The sequence below is a fragment of the Pygocentrus nattereri genome, chromosome 9 (assembly GCF_015220715.1).
Source record: "Pygocentrus nattereri isolate fPygNat1 chromosome 9, fPygNat1.pri, whole genome shotgun sequence".
NCBI lineage: Eukaryota > Metazoa > Chordata > Actinopteri > Characiformes > Serrasalmidae > Pygocentrus > Pygocentrus nattereri.
In genome coordinates, this window is record NC_051219.1 from 31,071,565 (window position 1) to 31,085,831 (window position 14,267).

General features: G+C 39.2%; 1 protein-coding gene across 1 annotated transcript; it reads left to right on the forward strand.

Annotated features, from left to right (window-relative positions):
- The first annotated feature begins 274 nt into the window (after window positions 1–274).
- LOC108432361 (hormonally up-regulated neu tumor-associated kinase homolog A) lies at window positions 275–12,455 on the forward strand. Its single transcript, XM_037541474.1, has 10 exons — window positions 275–490; window positions 2,702–2,994; window positions 5,497–5,552; window positions 6,323–6,461; window positions 8,219–8,346; window positions 9,463–9,598; window positions 9,684–9,861; window positions 9,954–10,034; window positions 11,044–11,275; window positions 11,575–12,455. Exons 1-10 carry the CDS (start codon window positions 275–277, stop codon window positions 12,327–12,329), a joined length of 2,214 nt encoding a protein of 737 aa, XP_037397371.1. The 3' UTR covers window positions 12,330–12,455.
- The last annotated feature ends 1,812 nt before the right edge of the window (window positions 12,456–14,267 follow it).

The window sequence follows — 14,267 nt, forward strand, 5'->3', positions numbered from 1 at the left end:
TTTTTCTCCTTTCTTCCATCTGTTTTGCCACCTTAAAAGGCTGAGAACTGATGGGTGCAGGTGCGCTCTCAAAACAGATGTGTTAAAAACAAGATAGTTACAACACATTTAATGTTACTTTTAACACAGCCAACGTATGTTAAGATGTGTTGTAGTCACATAGCCTGTGTCAGAGGTATGCTGTGTTCTTGCAGCCTGACCCAAAACGTGTTAAAATAACAATAGCATAAAAAAAGTGTTGTTAATTAACACACTCTTTTGAGACTTTGGCACCATGCCAGCTGCAGTGAAGACATCTCTGGACAGTGTGATGTTGGACTCTGGGGAGCTGGAACGGGCTGTGCCCCCCTGTTTGGGGAAGTTGCCCAGAGAACTGGTCAGAAACTTCCCACACACTAAACGTGTGGGCAGCTACCTGGTGGGCAAGATGATCAACAAAGGTTCATTCGCCAAGGTGATGGAAGGAATGCACATTAGCACGGGGGAGAAGGTGAGAAGATGCACACATAAAATCATAAACAGAACAGAATAGAGTACTTTTAATGTCATTGTACATTTTATTGTCAGTGCAACCAGTTTCAATTTATGACTCCCTGAGTTTAATAATAAAAGATCTCACTGAAAATGTGCAGCTTTGAATTTATCTGATTTAAGTGTGTGTATAATTTTCACGTAAGTAAAATACACAGTACATATAACACAGTTATTGCCAAAAGTAAGTAAACTGAAATATAAACTTCTGTTGATCTAATACATTTTATTCATGTAGAAAAATGAAGTACATATTTGAATTTAATTATATTCCATACATCATTTTTTCAGTGCACAAACAAATTACAAAACTACAGCGTGTGTAACAACGTGTGCAGCAGCAGATTCAGGCAAAAGTAACAGTAAAACAGCAAAACACACACACACACACACACACACACACACACATCTCTGTCAATCAGAGTAGTAGCGTCAGGTAGTGAGAGGTGCCACTCATCACTGTATTGAAGGGCTGTCATCCATATTTTATGCTGTGTGTCTCTCAGTTTACGGTGAGGCTCACTCTGTCTACCTTCACGGCTGATACATAAAGCATTAATAAAGCAAGGCTAGACTGATGCTGAGAAAGACATTGATCAGATTCTTCTGATGTCAATTCTACTTTTACTGATAAGTAAAAAATAAATTCAGTTGGGTGGTAATAAATACAAATGCAAAAATGTTATATATTCCTCTTTCATTTTCCCTTATTACTTTTAGATATAATCTTCAGTATCTGCTATGAAATTAATATGTAAGCTCTGTACTTATGAACGAAGAAGTTATGTCTGGACCTGGTGATGGGTCCCTTACAGTTCAAGAGGTTAAAACCTTGCATAAATGTGGCATATAGATTTTTTGCCAATCTAGTTCATTCTCAAATTTTTAACATTCACCATCATTAAAGTTCACCAAAAAATGAGACAAAGTACATAGTCTCAGTAAAGATGATTTCTGGTCAGCTGGAGGACTGGATGACTGAATAATGGTTCTCTTGGGTGGCACTGGGTCACTGTAGTTTATGGTCAGTCTAGACTTCTGTGGTCTAAAGTGGATTTTGGATGATTTGTGGTGGAGTTGGGGTAAATTGGCTTGGCGGAGATTAGACAGCGGTTTAAATTACTTTGCGAGTTTTTTATATGACTGAGTTTGGGCACAGTCTGAAATAAGGTCATGCTTGTATCCTTAAATAACTTAAAGAACTTTACAGTGAAAACAGAACTGTAAGTTAAGAACATCTCTCATGCACATTGTGTCCGTGTCTAAAAGAATATGGAATATGAATGTGTGTCTTTCTCCTGATGCCCCTTTAGCTCACCTTGGTAATCATCTGTTTCATGGGTCACTGAATCCACTCATTATATCCTTGTGGGAACGTGTGTGTGTCAGTCCACCTCTAGCATGGGTCATTGAGTCCTCTCTGACCACTTTGTTTACCTGCCCAAGTTGCTATAGCGATGACCAAGAGTTTGATTGAAGAGCATGCATCACTTTCCTCTTTAGTCTGTTGGCTTCTACCCCCACCCCTTAACTGCCTAATACCCATCATTAATTTTGCATCCATAGCAACACAAATATATAGCAAAAATGCTGATTCATAGTGGTTTAATCATAATGTATGCTCAGCCCTGAGAGGCTGGGAAGGATCAGATGGTTCTCAGAGCCTCTACAGGGCTGTGTCCAATGTTCCAGACAGTCCCTTTAAGGTAAACTGCTTGACCTTAGAGGAAGTTTTTTTCTGCAATAAAGAGCCTAAATCAGAACTATATGGACTTGCAGGTCAAAAGTTTGAGTATGACTACCTTTTTACAAGGTTTTTCATACAAATATACTTGTACACTTCTTTCTTAGTTTGCAATACCTGTTTAGGACCAAAGCCAATGCATCCTCTTGTGATATCAGCACTCATCATCACTCCAGCCACTTTTAGGTCAAATGTGATTCAGTATGTGCTTTTTAACAACATTATGAAAAACGAAACTGTCAAGGCTACTCCTCATACCAAGGAAGACACTTTAATGAATGCATTAAAGTTTATTGTTTATTGGATATTTATTGGATAATAACAATGAAAAAGAAACATTACTTGGAATTACTTGAATCTTTCAATTGGAAGTGTTTGTCTGGTTTGTTGGACAGATTTTCATTTATTTGTCTTTCTGTGCATCAGGTAGCGATTAAAGTAATCGACAAGAAGAAAGCGCGGCAGGACTCATATGTGTTGAAGAACATGAAGCGTGAGCCGAGAATCCACCAGATGATTCGTCACCCCAACATTGTCTTGCTGCTGGAGACGCTGGAGACTGAGAATTGTTATTACATGGCCATGGAGCTGTGCTCTGGGGGGGATCTGATGGATAGAATCTGTGAGCGCAAACGTCTGGATGAGAGAGAGGTCCGCAGATACACTCGTCAGATACTGTCTGCTGTGGACCATCTACACACACATGGCATAGTGCACAGGTAAAGATGGAAGTGGAGTGCATACATACATAAGCTTGATCATACACACTGAACATCATGCACACATATACACATATGGTAGATAAATGGAATAGGTAAAGATGGGTATTGTCAGGTGTGTCTGCCTTGTAGCTACATGCATTCGCCATTTTATCAGATGCATCTCCTGTATAGGTACATTTAGGTAGGTTTGTAATAACTGACTGTAGTCTATATGTTACTTTACAATTTAGCAGCAGTCCTGTTTAGAGGGACCTTGTTGGTACACCTTGCTGGTGTACACTTACAGACCAAGGTGTGCCTGTTTCATGCACAGTTTGTATTAATCACCATCTAGCCCTTCATCTGCGGTATGTTTCTGACCACAGGGAACCGTGGGCTGGATATTTTTAGTTGGCAGGTTCTGACTTTTGCACTGATGTGTGTAAAAACCCCAGCAACACCACTGTGCCTGATAACATTTGTACCTGCACCACATACACTTACATCCCACTACAGCCTTTTTAATGCATTTTCGTGAAATAGATTTTATCAATCTGGTGGTTGCACCACATGATTGCAAGCAGTTGCCTTTCAGAGCTTGACAGTTGCTAGATTTCAAAATAGGTTTTTGTGATACATCACATCTTTAAAAGTTATTCAAGAGTTTTCTTTGAATCATTTAGTAGCTTTCAGTTTTGGCAATTTTGGCAAAATGCACCAGACTCTCTGAATGCAGACAGAAGTATAGCTTCTGAGTCTAGATCACCTCCCATATATCATCTGGTCAACACTGGTCATGTGGTAGTCCCTTTCCATGAATGGATGGGGTAAATGGCAGCTGGTAATAACCAACATCAAGTGTATACAAAAGAGCAGAGAATAATAGAAAAAGAAACAGTGAAAATGTTCACATTATGAGAAAGTAAAAATGAAGAAAATACATGAAAATAGAGTTGGGTTGTTGAGCTGTTTAACTGCAGAAATGGGCCTGAGGTGCTGTGTGGTGAAAGTGAATGTGTGTTTTAGGAATAAAGCTATGTGTGAACTGTGCTTGCAGTGTGTGTGTGGGCATGAGGCTGTTGGCTTTTGCAGAAGGCTCCACAGGGCGCCAGAGTTGGAATACTCTGAGCTTTTCAATGACCTCATCACTATGTGCCGCTATGGTTAACACATCATTCACACACTTCTGCACTAATGGAGTCCCACGATGAAGCCATGTAATGCAAAAATCAGATACACACTCTCTCTTTAATGAGACTGACAGAGTCCTCAGTTCTATAAGAAGACTCCTTAGTTCAAAGCATACACACACACACACACACTCACCACATTATTGGCTGTAGATCCATCAATATGGAGCAAAGGTTCCTGTCACACTGCAGGACAGGTCAGCACACATATTGCCTCCATAGTAACAGTGGTGTATGTTGAGGGCAAACCACAGGCAGGTCGATTTGACACTGATAAAGCCATAGCCAAGTTTGCTAACCTATGTAAACTCATTCTTATACACATGTACACAGACACATTCACAAAAGACCAAACCTTACAGTTAGGTCTTTTGGTTGTATTAGGCTCTACTATCTCTATGATAAAGTAAGGCGTTGTTTATACTCTTTAAGTTACTTTTAGGTTTCTTTTTTATTTTTGTGTGACATATGAGAAAGAGAGAGAAAGGAAGAGAGAAATGAGAAAGCCACTCAGCATGTTCTGAGATGTTGTTCGTGAGATTTAAAATATCTATTTATATATAGCGTCAGTGGTGGATGAAGTACACAAATTGTGTACTTGAGTTAAAGTAGAGATACCCAAGGTAAAATATTCCTCCAGTAAAAGTAGAAGTCCTCCACTTGAGCAAACATACAGAAGTATTTGCCTTCAAATCTGCTTAAGTATCGAAAGTCAAAGTACTAAAAGATTAATTATGACTCTAATGTCCTATTACTATTGCTGTAACAAGACTTTGGCTTCATTAACTCATTTTAGGTGAAAAGTGTCACACTTGGTAAACCAGTCTTTTAATAGAATGTCATTAAATAGTCTGACACTGATGTCTATTAAAATGATCATGAGCATAAAATGCTGAAAGCAAACAATTTCCATTAGATAGAACTGAGTGGCTGAAATAACTTTTTTCAAACAAGTAAAGTTTCAGTTTAAGATTTATTTGCAGTTACAAGTTTAAGTTTAATAAAAACTTGCTTTAAACCCAGCTTCACAAAATTTGTTTTGCTGTACCATATTGCATCCTGCTTCTTTCATTTGGACATTACGTTTTTATGCACACATAAGCCAAAAAAAACAACAGATTTTGCATAATGTAGTGCAGTAAAAAGTAAGATATTTGGCTTTGAAATGTAGTGGAGTGAAAGTAAATAGTCACCCAAAATGGAAATACTTCAGTAAAGATACAAAAATAAACTACTTAAGTACAGTAACACATTACATTTACTTAGTGGCTGTCCACCACCATATATAAAGCATTTTAACTATGCTCTGCTGTTTTCAATACTTGTGCAGAGACCTGAAGATTGAGAACTTCCTTCTGGATGAACACAACAACATTAAAATTGTTGGTAAGTGTGTTTTGCTGTGATCAGAGGCTTATAATAGTTGCTGTTTGGGGGTTTTGGAACCTTTTTTTGCAGAATTTACACTCCATGGGCCTGAATTTTGACCATATGTTCCAGCAATTATAGGAGTTACAGACCAATATAACCTCACACACATTTCCATATAAATAATAATCCAGACATGGCAGTATTATATTGTCAATAATATTCCACCTGTATATTCGACAAATCTTTTACAATGAAGAGATTGATTAGTAAACTAGCTTCTGTCAACTGTTCCATATCAGCCAATATTGTCCATAATGGGAAAACCAGGTCACAATACCTATACAGCAGGCAGGCAACAGTAGCAGTTTTCCAGTTTTAGCTATTTCAAGAACAGACTTAGTTTACCTCAGATGATCCACTAGACTGACAAAAATATAACCCATGAAAATGTATAATTTTTCAAGATCATGGGCTGAGAGAGGTGAAAAAAGGCATAATTATAGAACATAACAATAATTACATTATATTTTCCCCTTTATTGGCAAATAACATCAGCTATTTACATTTCCATATGTATGTGTGTGTCTGTGTGTGTGTGTGTGTGTGTGTGTGCGTGCGTGTGTGTGTGTGTGTGTGTGTGTGTGTGTGCATTTGCATAGGGCAGTTTAGCATAGGGCACTTTACTCTGTTTTCTGTTTCTTTTTTTTGTTGGGCACTGAGACAAATGCCTCTCCACAAGCCTTTCATTAAGAAAACAGAAATCCGTATTTGTGTGTTTCTAACAGATTTTGGTCTGAGTAACACTCTGAAGATAGATTCCCTCTCTCCGGAGCTGCTGAACACTCAGTGTGGAAGTCCAGCATATGCTGCCCCTGAGCTGCTGGCCCACAGAAAGTACGGCCCTAAAGTGGATGTATGGTCTGTGTGAGTACACATCAAGTGTGGGTTAGGGCTGTGGGTGAGATCAGCAAGAACTGTTTAAAAACTAAATTTACCTGCTTATAGTATTTACACATTTCTGTTTGAAGGCAAAGTAGACATGCAAAAATAGAGAAATCCTATTTGATCAAAATTGTCATGATTTGATAACTGATGTATGGCAGATACGCATTTTGACATCAAAGTACGCTGATACAGTTTGTCAAGAGGCAGCAGCATCTAGCTTTCTGAAAAACAAAAGAAAAAGAAGAGTTCTACTAATCATAGTGCTGGATTCATTCTCCTGGGATAACAAATGCGTAATGTCAATCATTTTAAGAGATTGCAAATCGATAGCAACACAAAATGTTTTCGTTCGCCCTTCTTGCTCCATCTAAAAGGATGGTGCTTTTAACTACTTTGCAAAGGTAAACATGCTGAAGTGAGTGTGGATGTTAGCCTAACCTTACATAATTTGCAAGTAAGTTTGCTTGTTCACCTGGTATTTAAGTTGGCAGAGTAATGTAAGGTTATATTGCAATATGTCGCACAAAGTTAAACGTGACTTTTCACAGTACTGTGTTCATTATTATTATTGCAGCCAAACCCATAGTTGTAATGAGCAGATTGTGGCAGTGAGTGAACGTGCCACAGAAATAACGTTACCTAGAAAGTTACAGGGTGTGTATGAGTTAAAACAAACAAGACTTCAGATGAGGAGGACACTGACAGGAAGGGGATAGAAAGCAGCTGACCCTGTTGAATAAGCAAATTTGATATAGTGGCGAGTGGAAAAATACCTTGTGTTAAGCAAAGTTTAATGGATGGATGTTTTGAAGCATTACGCTATTGTGCTATGCTAAACATTTTTCCAAGTTAGACAGGTCTGATGATGACAAAACAACAGTATGTTTCAAATCGGTTTTCAAGCTCATTTTACAAAAAGACATATAAAGTGCTATTTACAAATCGCTTTGAGTGCAGTAATCCTGTTGTAGCATCATCGTGTGACCACTGGAGAAAAACGACTTAAAATACTGCAGTACTTAGATCTACGTAAAAGATAGGTACTGATAAACAAGGTAATGCATATTACAGTCATATGAAGACAAATCTTCCATTGTTGAAAGGAAAAACCTACTAGCTATGATGCCAGCTAGACAGTGGGTTTGCAAAATAAAGTGTTGAAACTGCTCCCAAGTGGCACAACCGTCTAAGCGTTGGCCCTATCATCAGGAGATGGCGAGTTCGATCCCTGGTGATGCTACAGCCATCCGTAGCCAGGAGTCCAAGAGAGCACAATTGGCCTCACTCTCTCTGGGTGGGTAGGATGTTCCCTCTTCTCCCCCCATCACTTAATGTGATGCTAGTCAGCGCAGGCATCTGTTAGCTGACGTAACAGATCTGGCGATTGCTGCTCTCCTACGAGCACGTTCAGCTGTCCCATGACATTGGGTGAGCGATAGTTCGAAAAGAAGCGGTGGTTGGTTTCACAGGTCTCTGAGGAACCTTGTGCTAGCCTTCATCCTCCTAGTATTGGTAGTATCGTGTGATTGGGGGAGTCCTAACTAATGGGTGGAATTGGAAACAACTAAATTGGGGAGAAAATTGGGTAAAAACAACAACAAAAATAAAAGGTTGGAAATAAGAAATAAGGTGTCTGGCTTATTTTAGTTTAGTCTTGTGATGGGTTTATTGGGAATAAAAGTGTGTAAAAGTATAATCATGTCCTGTATTGATTGGGGTTTTGTTTGTGTGTGTAGGGGTGTGAGTATGTTTGCCATGCTGACTGGTACGCTGCCCTTCACAGTGGAGCCCTTCAACATAAAACAGCTTTATCAAAAAATGGTTAATGGAGAAATCAGCACTATTCCATCTGACATCAGTAAAGGTAAGTGCTGTTCCACACAACTATAAATATTTCAGTTAGACACATGAGGATATCCTAATATTCCATACAGCAGAATAGTCTTGTAAAGTGGAACAGATGTAATATATAGTATAAGTCTGGATTTACAAACTTGCTCCTAGACATAATTCATGGTTGCTTGTAACTGCAGTATTAAAATATCACATCACCATAAAAAAAAGTCACAGATGTTATACACTCATTTAAGTTTGTGTACCCAGGGAAAAAAAGGATTTCAGATACAAACAGAGAGAGAGAGAGAGAGAGAGAGAGAGAGAGACAGACAGAGTGGTGAGAGGTACTGGCAAGAGATAAGACAGTGCCAACTTCTTCACTGAGATTATCTGATCATTTGATACAACACATTAAATATTGATTAGGCCACAGTGGAGATTTAGCAATCACAATCACTCAGACACACCCTCACACACCCCGCTGTTTGCGTAACGGCCCACGAGGAACCTTTTTCCAGAACGGCACTGAAGATAATGAAATATTTATGGCAATGCTACAAATCAGCACAAACAAATTAACACATAGCTGGCCTTTGGGTTAAATCCTTAATTAGTGTAATACACTGAAAAAGAGGACACTCTTTTTATTTGGATATTAATTGTTCCTACATTTAAATGTATGTAAAAAGATACAGTGTGTCTTTAAAGGCCTAAACTTGTTTGCACCCAGAGGGTGTGTGTAGCACCCTAAGTGAATGAGTAAATGTGATCGTCACTGTCTTCTGACACTAACAGCACCTTCACCTGACCACACACGGGCACACACACAGACACACACACACACACACAACTGAGACAGCATGTGCAGTGCCAAGCTGACACACTGATCCTGGGTCATCCCTGGGCTGGTGATGGTAGTAAGAGAGAGGATTGCACCACTTTAATCTGATCTGCCATGATGCAAGAGAACTAAAGCCAGTAGACCTTAGAGAGAGACAAAAACACAGAGACAGAGGTCAAATGAGAGAAACAGACAGAGTATACACTGAGTTTCCAGTTTATTAGGGACAGTGAATGAAATTCACTGAAAAAAGGTGCAAATGAAATGTTGTAAATCCATCTGTCTGTCCTTCTTTATATATAGGGGCCATACAGTTTGTTTTGTCCCTGTTGGAGTCAGATCCAGTGAAAAGGCCAACAGTGAAAGCAGCCATGGAGGAGAAATGGCTCAATGAGGGCTATGCCAAGAGACCACTACATACTGTGGTTTACAAGAACAGGTCTGCATTATAAAGAGGTAAACCAGCTTTAAAGCATCATTCTACACACGGCAAAAGATTATAGCACATGTATGCATTTGCTTAGGTTGCGTCCTGAAGATCTCAACTCATCAGTACTAAACTACATGACCGAGTCTCTTGGCTTTGGTCTCTCAGACATCATCCACACTGTGATCACCAACAAACCCTCTGCCATCTTAGCTACCTACCAGCTACTGCTGAAAAAACTGATCAGGCACCAGAAAGGAGTCAAGACTATGAAGGTAATGTACCAAAACACACAAAAAAAAATATTACTAACACCAGCAAGTGCATATACATATAGATGAAATATGATCCATTATGATTCTTCCAGAGAGTGGACACCAGTGAGTGGAACCAAAATAAGCCTGTGTGGAAAGAGAGGAACAACACACCAGCAAAGGTTCAGCAACAGGTAATCTAGCAGTGGATGTTTAAAGCAATGGTTTGGCCAAAAATCTAATTTACAAATCTTTTTACGTCAAATGTAGGTGATCAACTAAGACATGTTTGACATCCTAAATTTCACTGATGTCGGAACAAAACCTTTTCATTTTTCAGTTTTTGGCATAATTTGAAAATGTATGTTGGCCTTTACATTGTATGTAAATCTCATGAAGGATGGATCAAAATAAATGGCCAAAAATGATGTGGAAAAAGTTCTGGTTCCATTGACTTACATTGAAAGTAAAGTAGGTTTTTTCCTTCTCCTGTAAAGTTGTCATTTTTGGATACACAAGGTTTTGTTCCAACAGAAGCGATTTGCTTCTTTAGTGTTGTATAGGAGCTGTTTCTAACTAGTAATGTGAGCCACCAGGTTGGCATAATGCAAAATGTATGCTTGAGTTATCGCTCAAGTTCTTCAGTCCTCAGAGTAATCTCAAACAGACTTGCTGATGTGATATCAGTTACTGCATGACATCTCAGAAGAAAATCATGTAATGCTGTGGCCAGATCATTGCACTAAGAACTTGCTGGTGCATAGTTTCATAGTCCAGATCTTCACCCACATGGACTGTTAGGAAACCTGCTAGGAAGTATGGTTTTTAAATTAGCTGCAAAATGTAGAAAGCCAAATCTTAGTTTGACTCGAGTTGACTCAGCTGAGTTTAGTTTGACTCAGTTGACTTGAGTTTAGATAGATTGCTTTGATGATCAGGAGCATTTAGCAGATAACTGTCACTTGAGAGACAACAAAGAACTAAGTGTCTTCCCTGGATGAGTTTGAGTCAATTTTATTGAATTTTGGAAATTTGAGTCTTGTTACAGTGACATAAGAATTCAAGTTCACCATGAAAGCACACAAACCATAGTTACATGTGAAAGAAAAACCAAACCATCAAAAGTAGGAACTTCCTCTGGATGAAGAGGGATAATTTTTTGCATCTTGGATTTATATGCATAAATAGTTTTTTGTCCCACAGAGTGAAACTACCAGTGACAGCCAGAGCCAGAGACAGTCTAGTAAAACTCATCATGTCCAGTCACAAGATAGAGATTCCCTCAGTGGCAGAAGGAGACCAGAGGTGGCCAGCAGACAGAAGCTGCCAAGCCCAGAGCACAGAGCATCTTTCCCATCCTCTCCACGTGCAGACACATTCAATGACGATGGCCTTGCAATCACCACAGAGACAAGAGATGGGCTATTTCCTGAAGGTAGCATAACCAGACTCTGTGTATTTCAAGGCGAAGGGGGCTACTTTGAAGAGTCTAAAACAAACTTGTTTCACTACATATCTCATCATATTGATGTCTTTGCTGTTTCATAGACCCTTTTATCACTGTAAATTTTGTAACGGTCACAGTACAAATAATAAGTAAAAATACAATGCAGACACAAAGCAATTTAAAAGTAGGAGTAGGAATTTTCTTAGCCTTATTTCAGTCTTATTATTCTTTTATCAGTGTACGTTTTTATTAATCATTTACTGTTTATGTCTTTGTGTGGGTTTCAGTCTCTGTGTTTGGTGAAAGGGAGCTCGTCCATGCTTCACCCCCAAAATGTTCTTGCAGGGAAGGGAGTGGCTCAAAGCTGTGTGACTCCACCCCCTGTGATGTTCCAGTAACTATGGAAAATAAAAAGGACTCCCAGTCCACCAAACCACCACCAAAACCTCATGACCTGAAAGCCACACACTCTGAAAACTATTCAGAGGAAGAACTAACACATCACCATGACAACAAGCTGGAGAAGTTACAGACGTTCTACTCAGAAAAAGGCGTGTCACCCAGAACGCACTTGGAGAGTAGAGCAGGGCAGCGGTTTAAGGACCTCCTGTTGGCCATAGAGGAAAAGTCCCACCCTGCCCATCACCTAAAAGTCGCAGAAACCACAGCACAAACCTCTCCGTTACCACGACTACGTCATGGAACTGTGTCGCCAAGGAAAGTAACTTGGGTGGGGCTTAAACATCAAGCTGGGACAAGCACAGGCTCCTCCCCCTTTCTGATCAATGGTTCAAAGCCACCCGTGTTTCCATCCCAAAGGCAGCAGGCTCTGGTCATCAAGACCCTGAGACATGCAAAAGAAAAGAGGAACGCAGGAGGAGCAGCAATTAGTGTCCCAGGAAACACAGTGAAAAGGAACTCAGTGCAGTTGCGGACATTCATCCAGCGCAGAGACAGAGACTTAAACCTGCCCATGCTGCCCTCCACATTCCCCAGCAAGGCTGACAAGAAAACAGAAATACTCAGGATGGACTTTGGTTAATAGAGGGATAGAGGGAGAGGGGAACAGAGGGTAATTTAATAATTCACAAATTTAAACTCTGGTGGCAAATTGTTCAATATGCATTTTACAAGACCCCCCCACCAAACTAATGAAAGTACTTTTGTACAATAGGAGCTGTTTAGTTGATGCTGGGTTAATATTTTAAAATATTTGTGTTTTATTTATTTTACTGCATTTGTAACCCTGCAGAAATAAGCGTTATTCTTCTGTAATGTTAGCTCATGTGGATCTAGCCCCAACTACATTTTAGAAATGCTTATGTACCGGCATCAGCATCAGCAGCTATATACGTGAAAAATGTCATCAGCCTACAATTCCCAGGTCAACCCTAAGCGATACCTCAGAACCAGTCAGCTGATGGCTCTTTAACACAGTGGCTTTGAAACTGGTCCTTAGGACTTTCTAAGTGGTCCTCACTTTAGCTTTGTTTATATGTGTTGGGAGTTAGGATCAAGCAAACATGTGGACTGTTTGAGGGGGTTCTGGGAACTGGTTTGTGAGCTTGTGCTTTAAAAACTTTAACAAACCTTCTGCATAACGTAAATGGTTCTAAACCATTTTTTCCAGAATTGTACGTCCATACCAGAACCACATAACCTTTATTTGTAAGAGAGTAAGGGCTGCATGTGAATATGCTCATCAGCTCATCAGCTCATCAGCTGTCTGTCAGACCCATGATTCTACTTTTCAAGCTTGATGAGGGTGCTTAGCTCATACCTGTCAAATCAGGGATAACAGGATTTTTTCAATAGTATTTCCTTACTTTATGCTCCAAATTTACACTACATCAACAGTCTCTTTCCTGCATGATCAGGGTTATTTTTATTGCATGTAGGAAATTTGAGTGCAGGAGAATGACATAACTAAACAAACTCCCTCTGAAAGTACACAGACTAAAGTCTAAAGAAACCGAACTCACTAGGAACATCTGTCGAGAATGAGACATTAGCTCTTTTGTTCCACTAGGATTATCCAAGCAAGCAATTAAAAGCTCTCCTCCCCTTCTCTCTGATCATTTACTCTTAAGCCAATTTAATTGTACTTGAGCTTCTTCATTATCTGCTCAGGGTCTGACTGATGCCTATTGTTTTCTTAAGCCTGTATCATGTTGCTGTTTATGAATGAATGTTGCTGAATGGCATCAATCAGTTGTGCCAGTCAGTGCCAAAAGGTGACGTTCCAATTGTTATTCCATGACATTGGATAATAAACAAGATTATACCACTGAGTGCCTGGGTAACACCCAATACTAGGACAGAGTTCAGCAAGCAAGCATTCTTTCAGAGCACAATGGCCTCTTGGCCTGTTTGTTCCTGTGTTAGAGATATCAGTAACTGTAGCCAAGTCATATTTAAATTCTGCTGATCTTAAAGAAAAGAGGAGATATAAGAATCTTCCACCTGCGGAAAAATAAAGATATTGTATAAATAAGTAAAATAAGTATATTGTTTCTCTCATAACAAAATGTTTTACCATCAAAATAGAAAATATAGTAGAGATGCTCCAAATATGAGAATTGTGTACTGATACTGATATTCAATAGTTGTCATGTACGTTCCTGCTGATGCCGATGCGTATAAAATGTAGAAACTGGGACTCTATCTACCTGGGTTAGCATTACAGAGAGTTACAGAGTGTTACAACTGCAGTAAAATGAATAAAATGTAAACATTTAGCACAGTAGCTTAGCATCACCTAAATCTGTTCTTCTGGAGTACAACATCAAATATAATACAAAATTAATACAAAACTAAACACTACTCCAATGCCAATCATTTGTTTAAATCATTTGCCATTATGATATGATATTATTGTGCAACCCAAAAATTACAAAATTTGCACAGCTCTGTGCTGACATTGATATAAAATTATACAGTCCACTGATGCGGCCCATTTTTATAATTTTCTGTAATCATT

Bases quoted from the DNA above. Each gene is read 5' to 3' on its own strand.
- LOC108432361 (XM_037541474.1), top strand. From the start codon at position 275: ATGCCAGCTGCAGTGAAGACATCTCTGGACAGTGTGATGTTGGACTCT. The intron at 8,347-9,462 runs GTAAGTGCTGTT...CTTTATATATAG, and splicing joins TCCATCTGACATCAGTAAAG to GGGCCATACAGTTTGTTTTG. The intron at 10,035-11,043 runs GTAATCTAGCAG...TTTGTCCCACAG, and splicing joins CAGCAAAGGTTCAGCAACAG to AGTGAAACTACCAGTGACAG.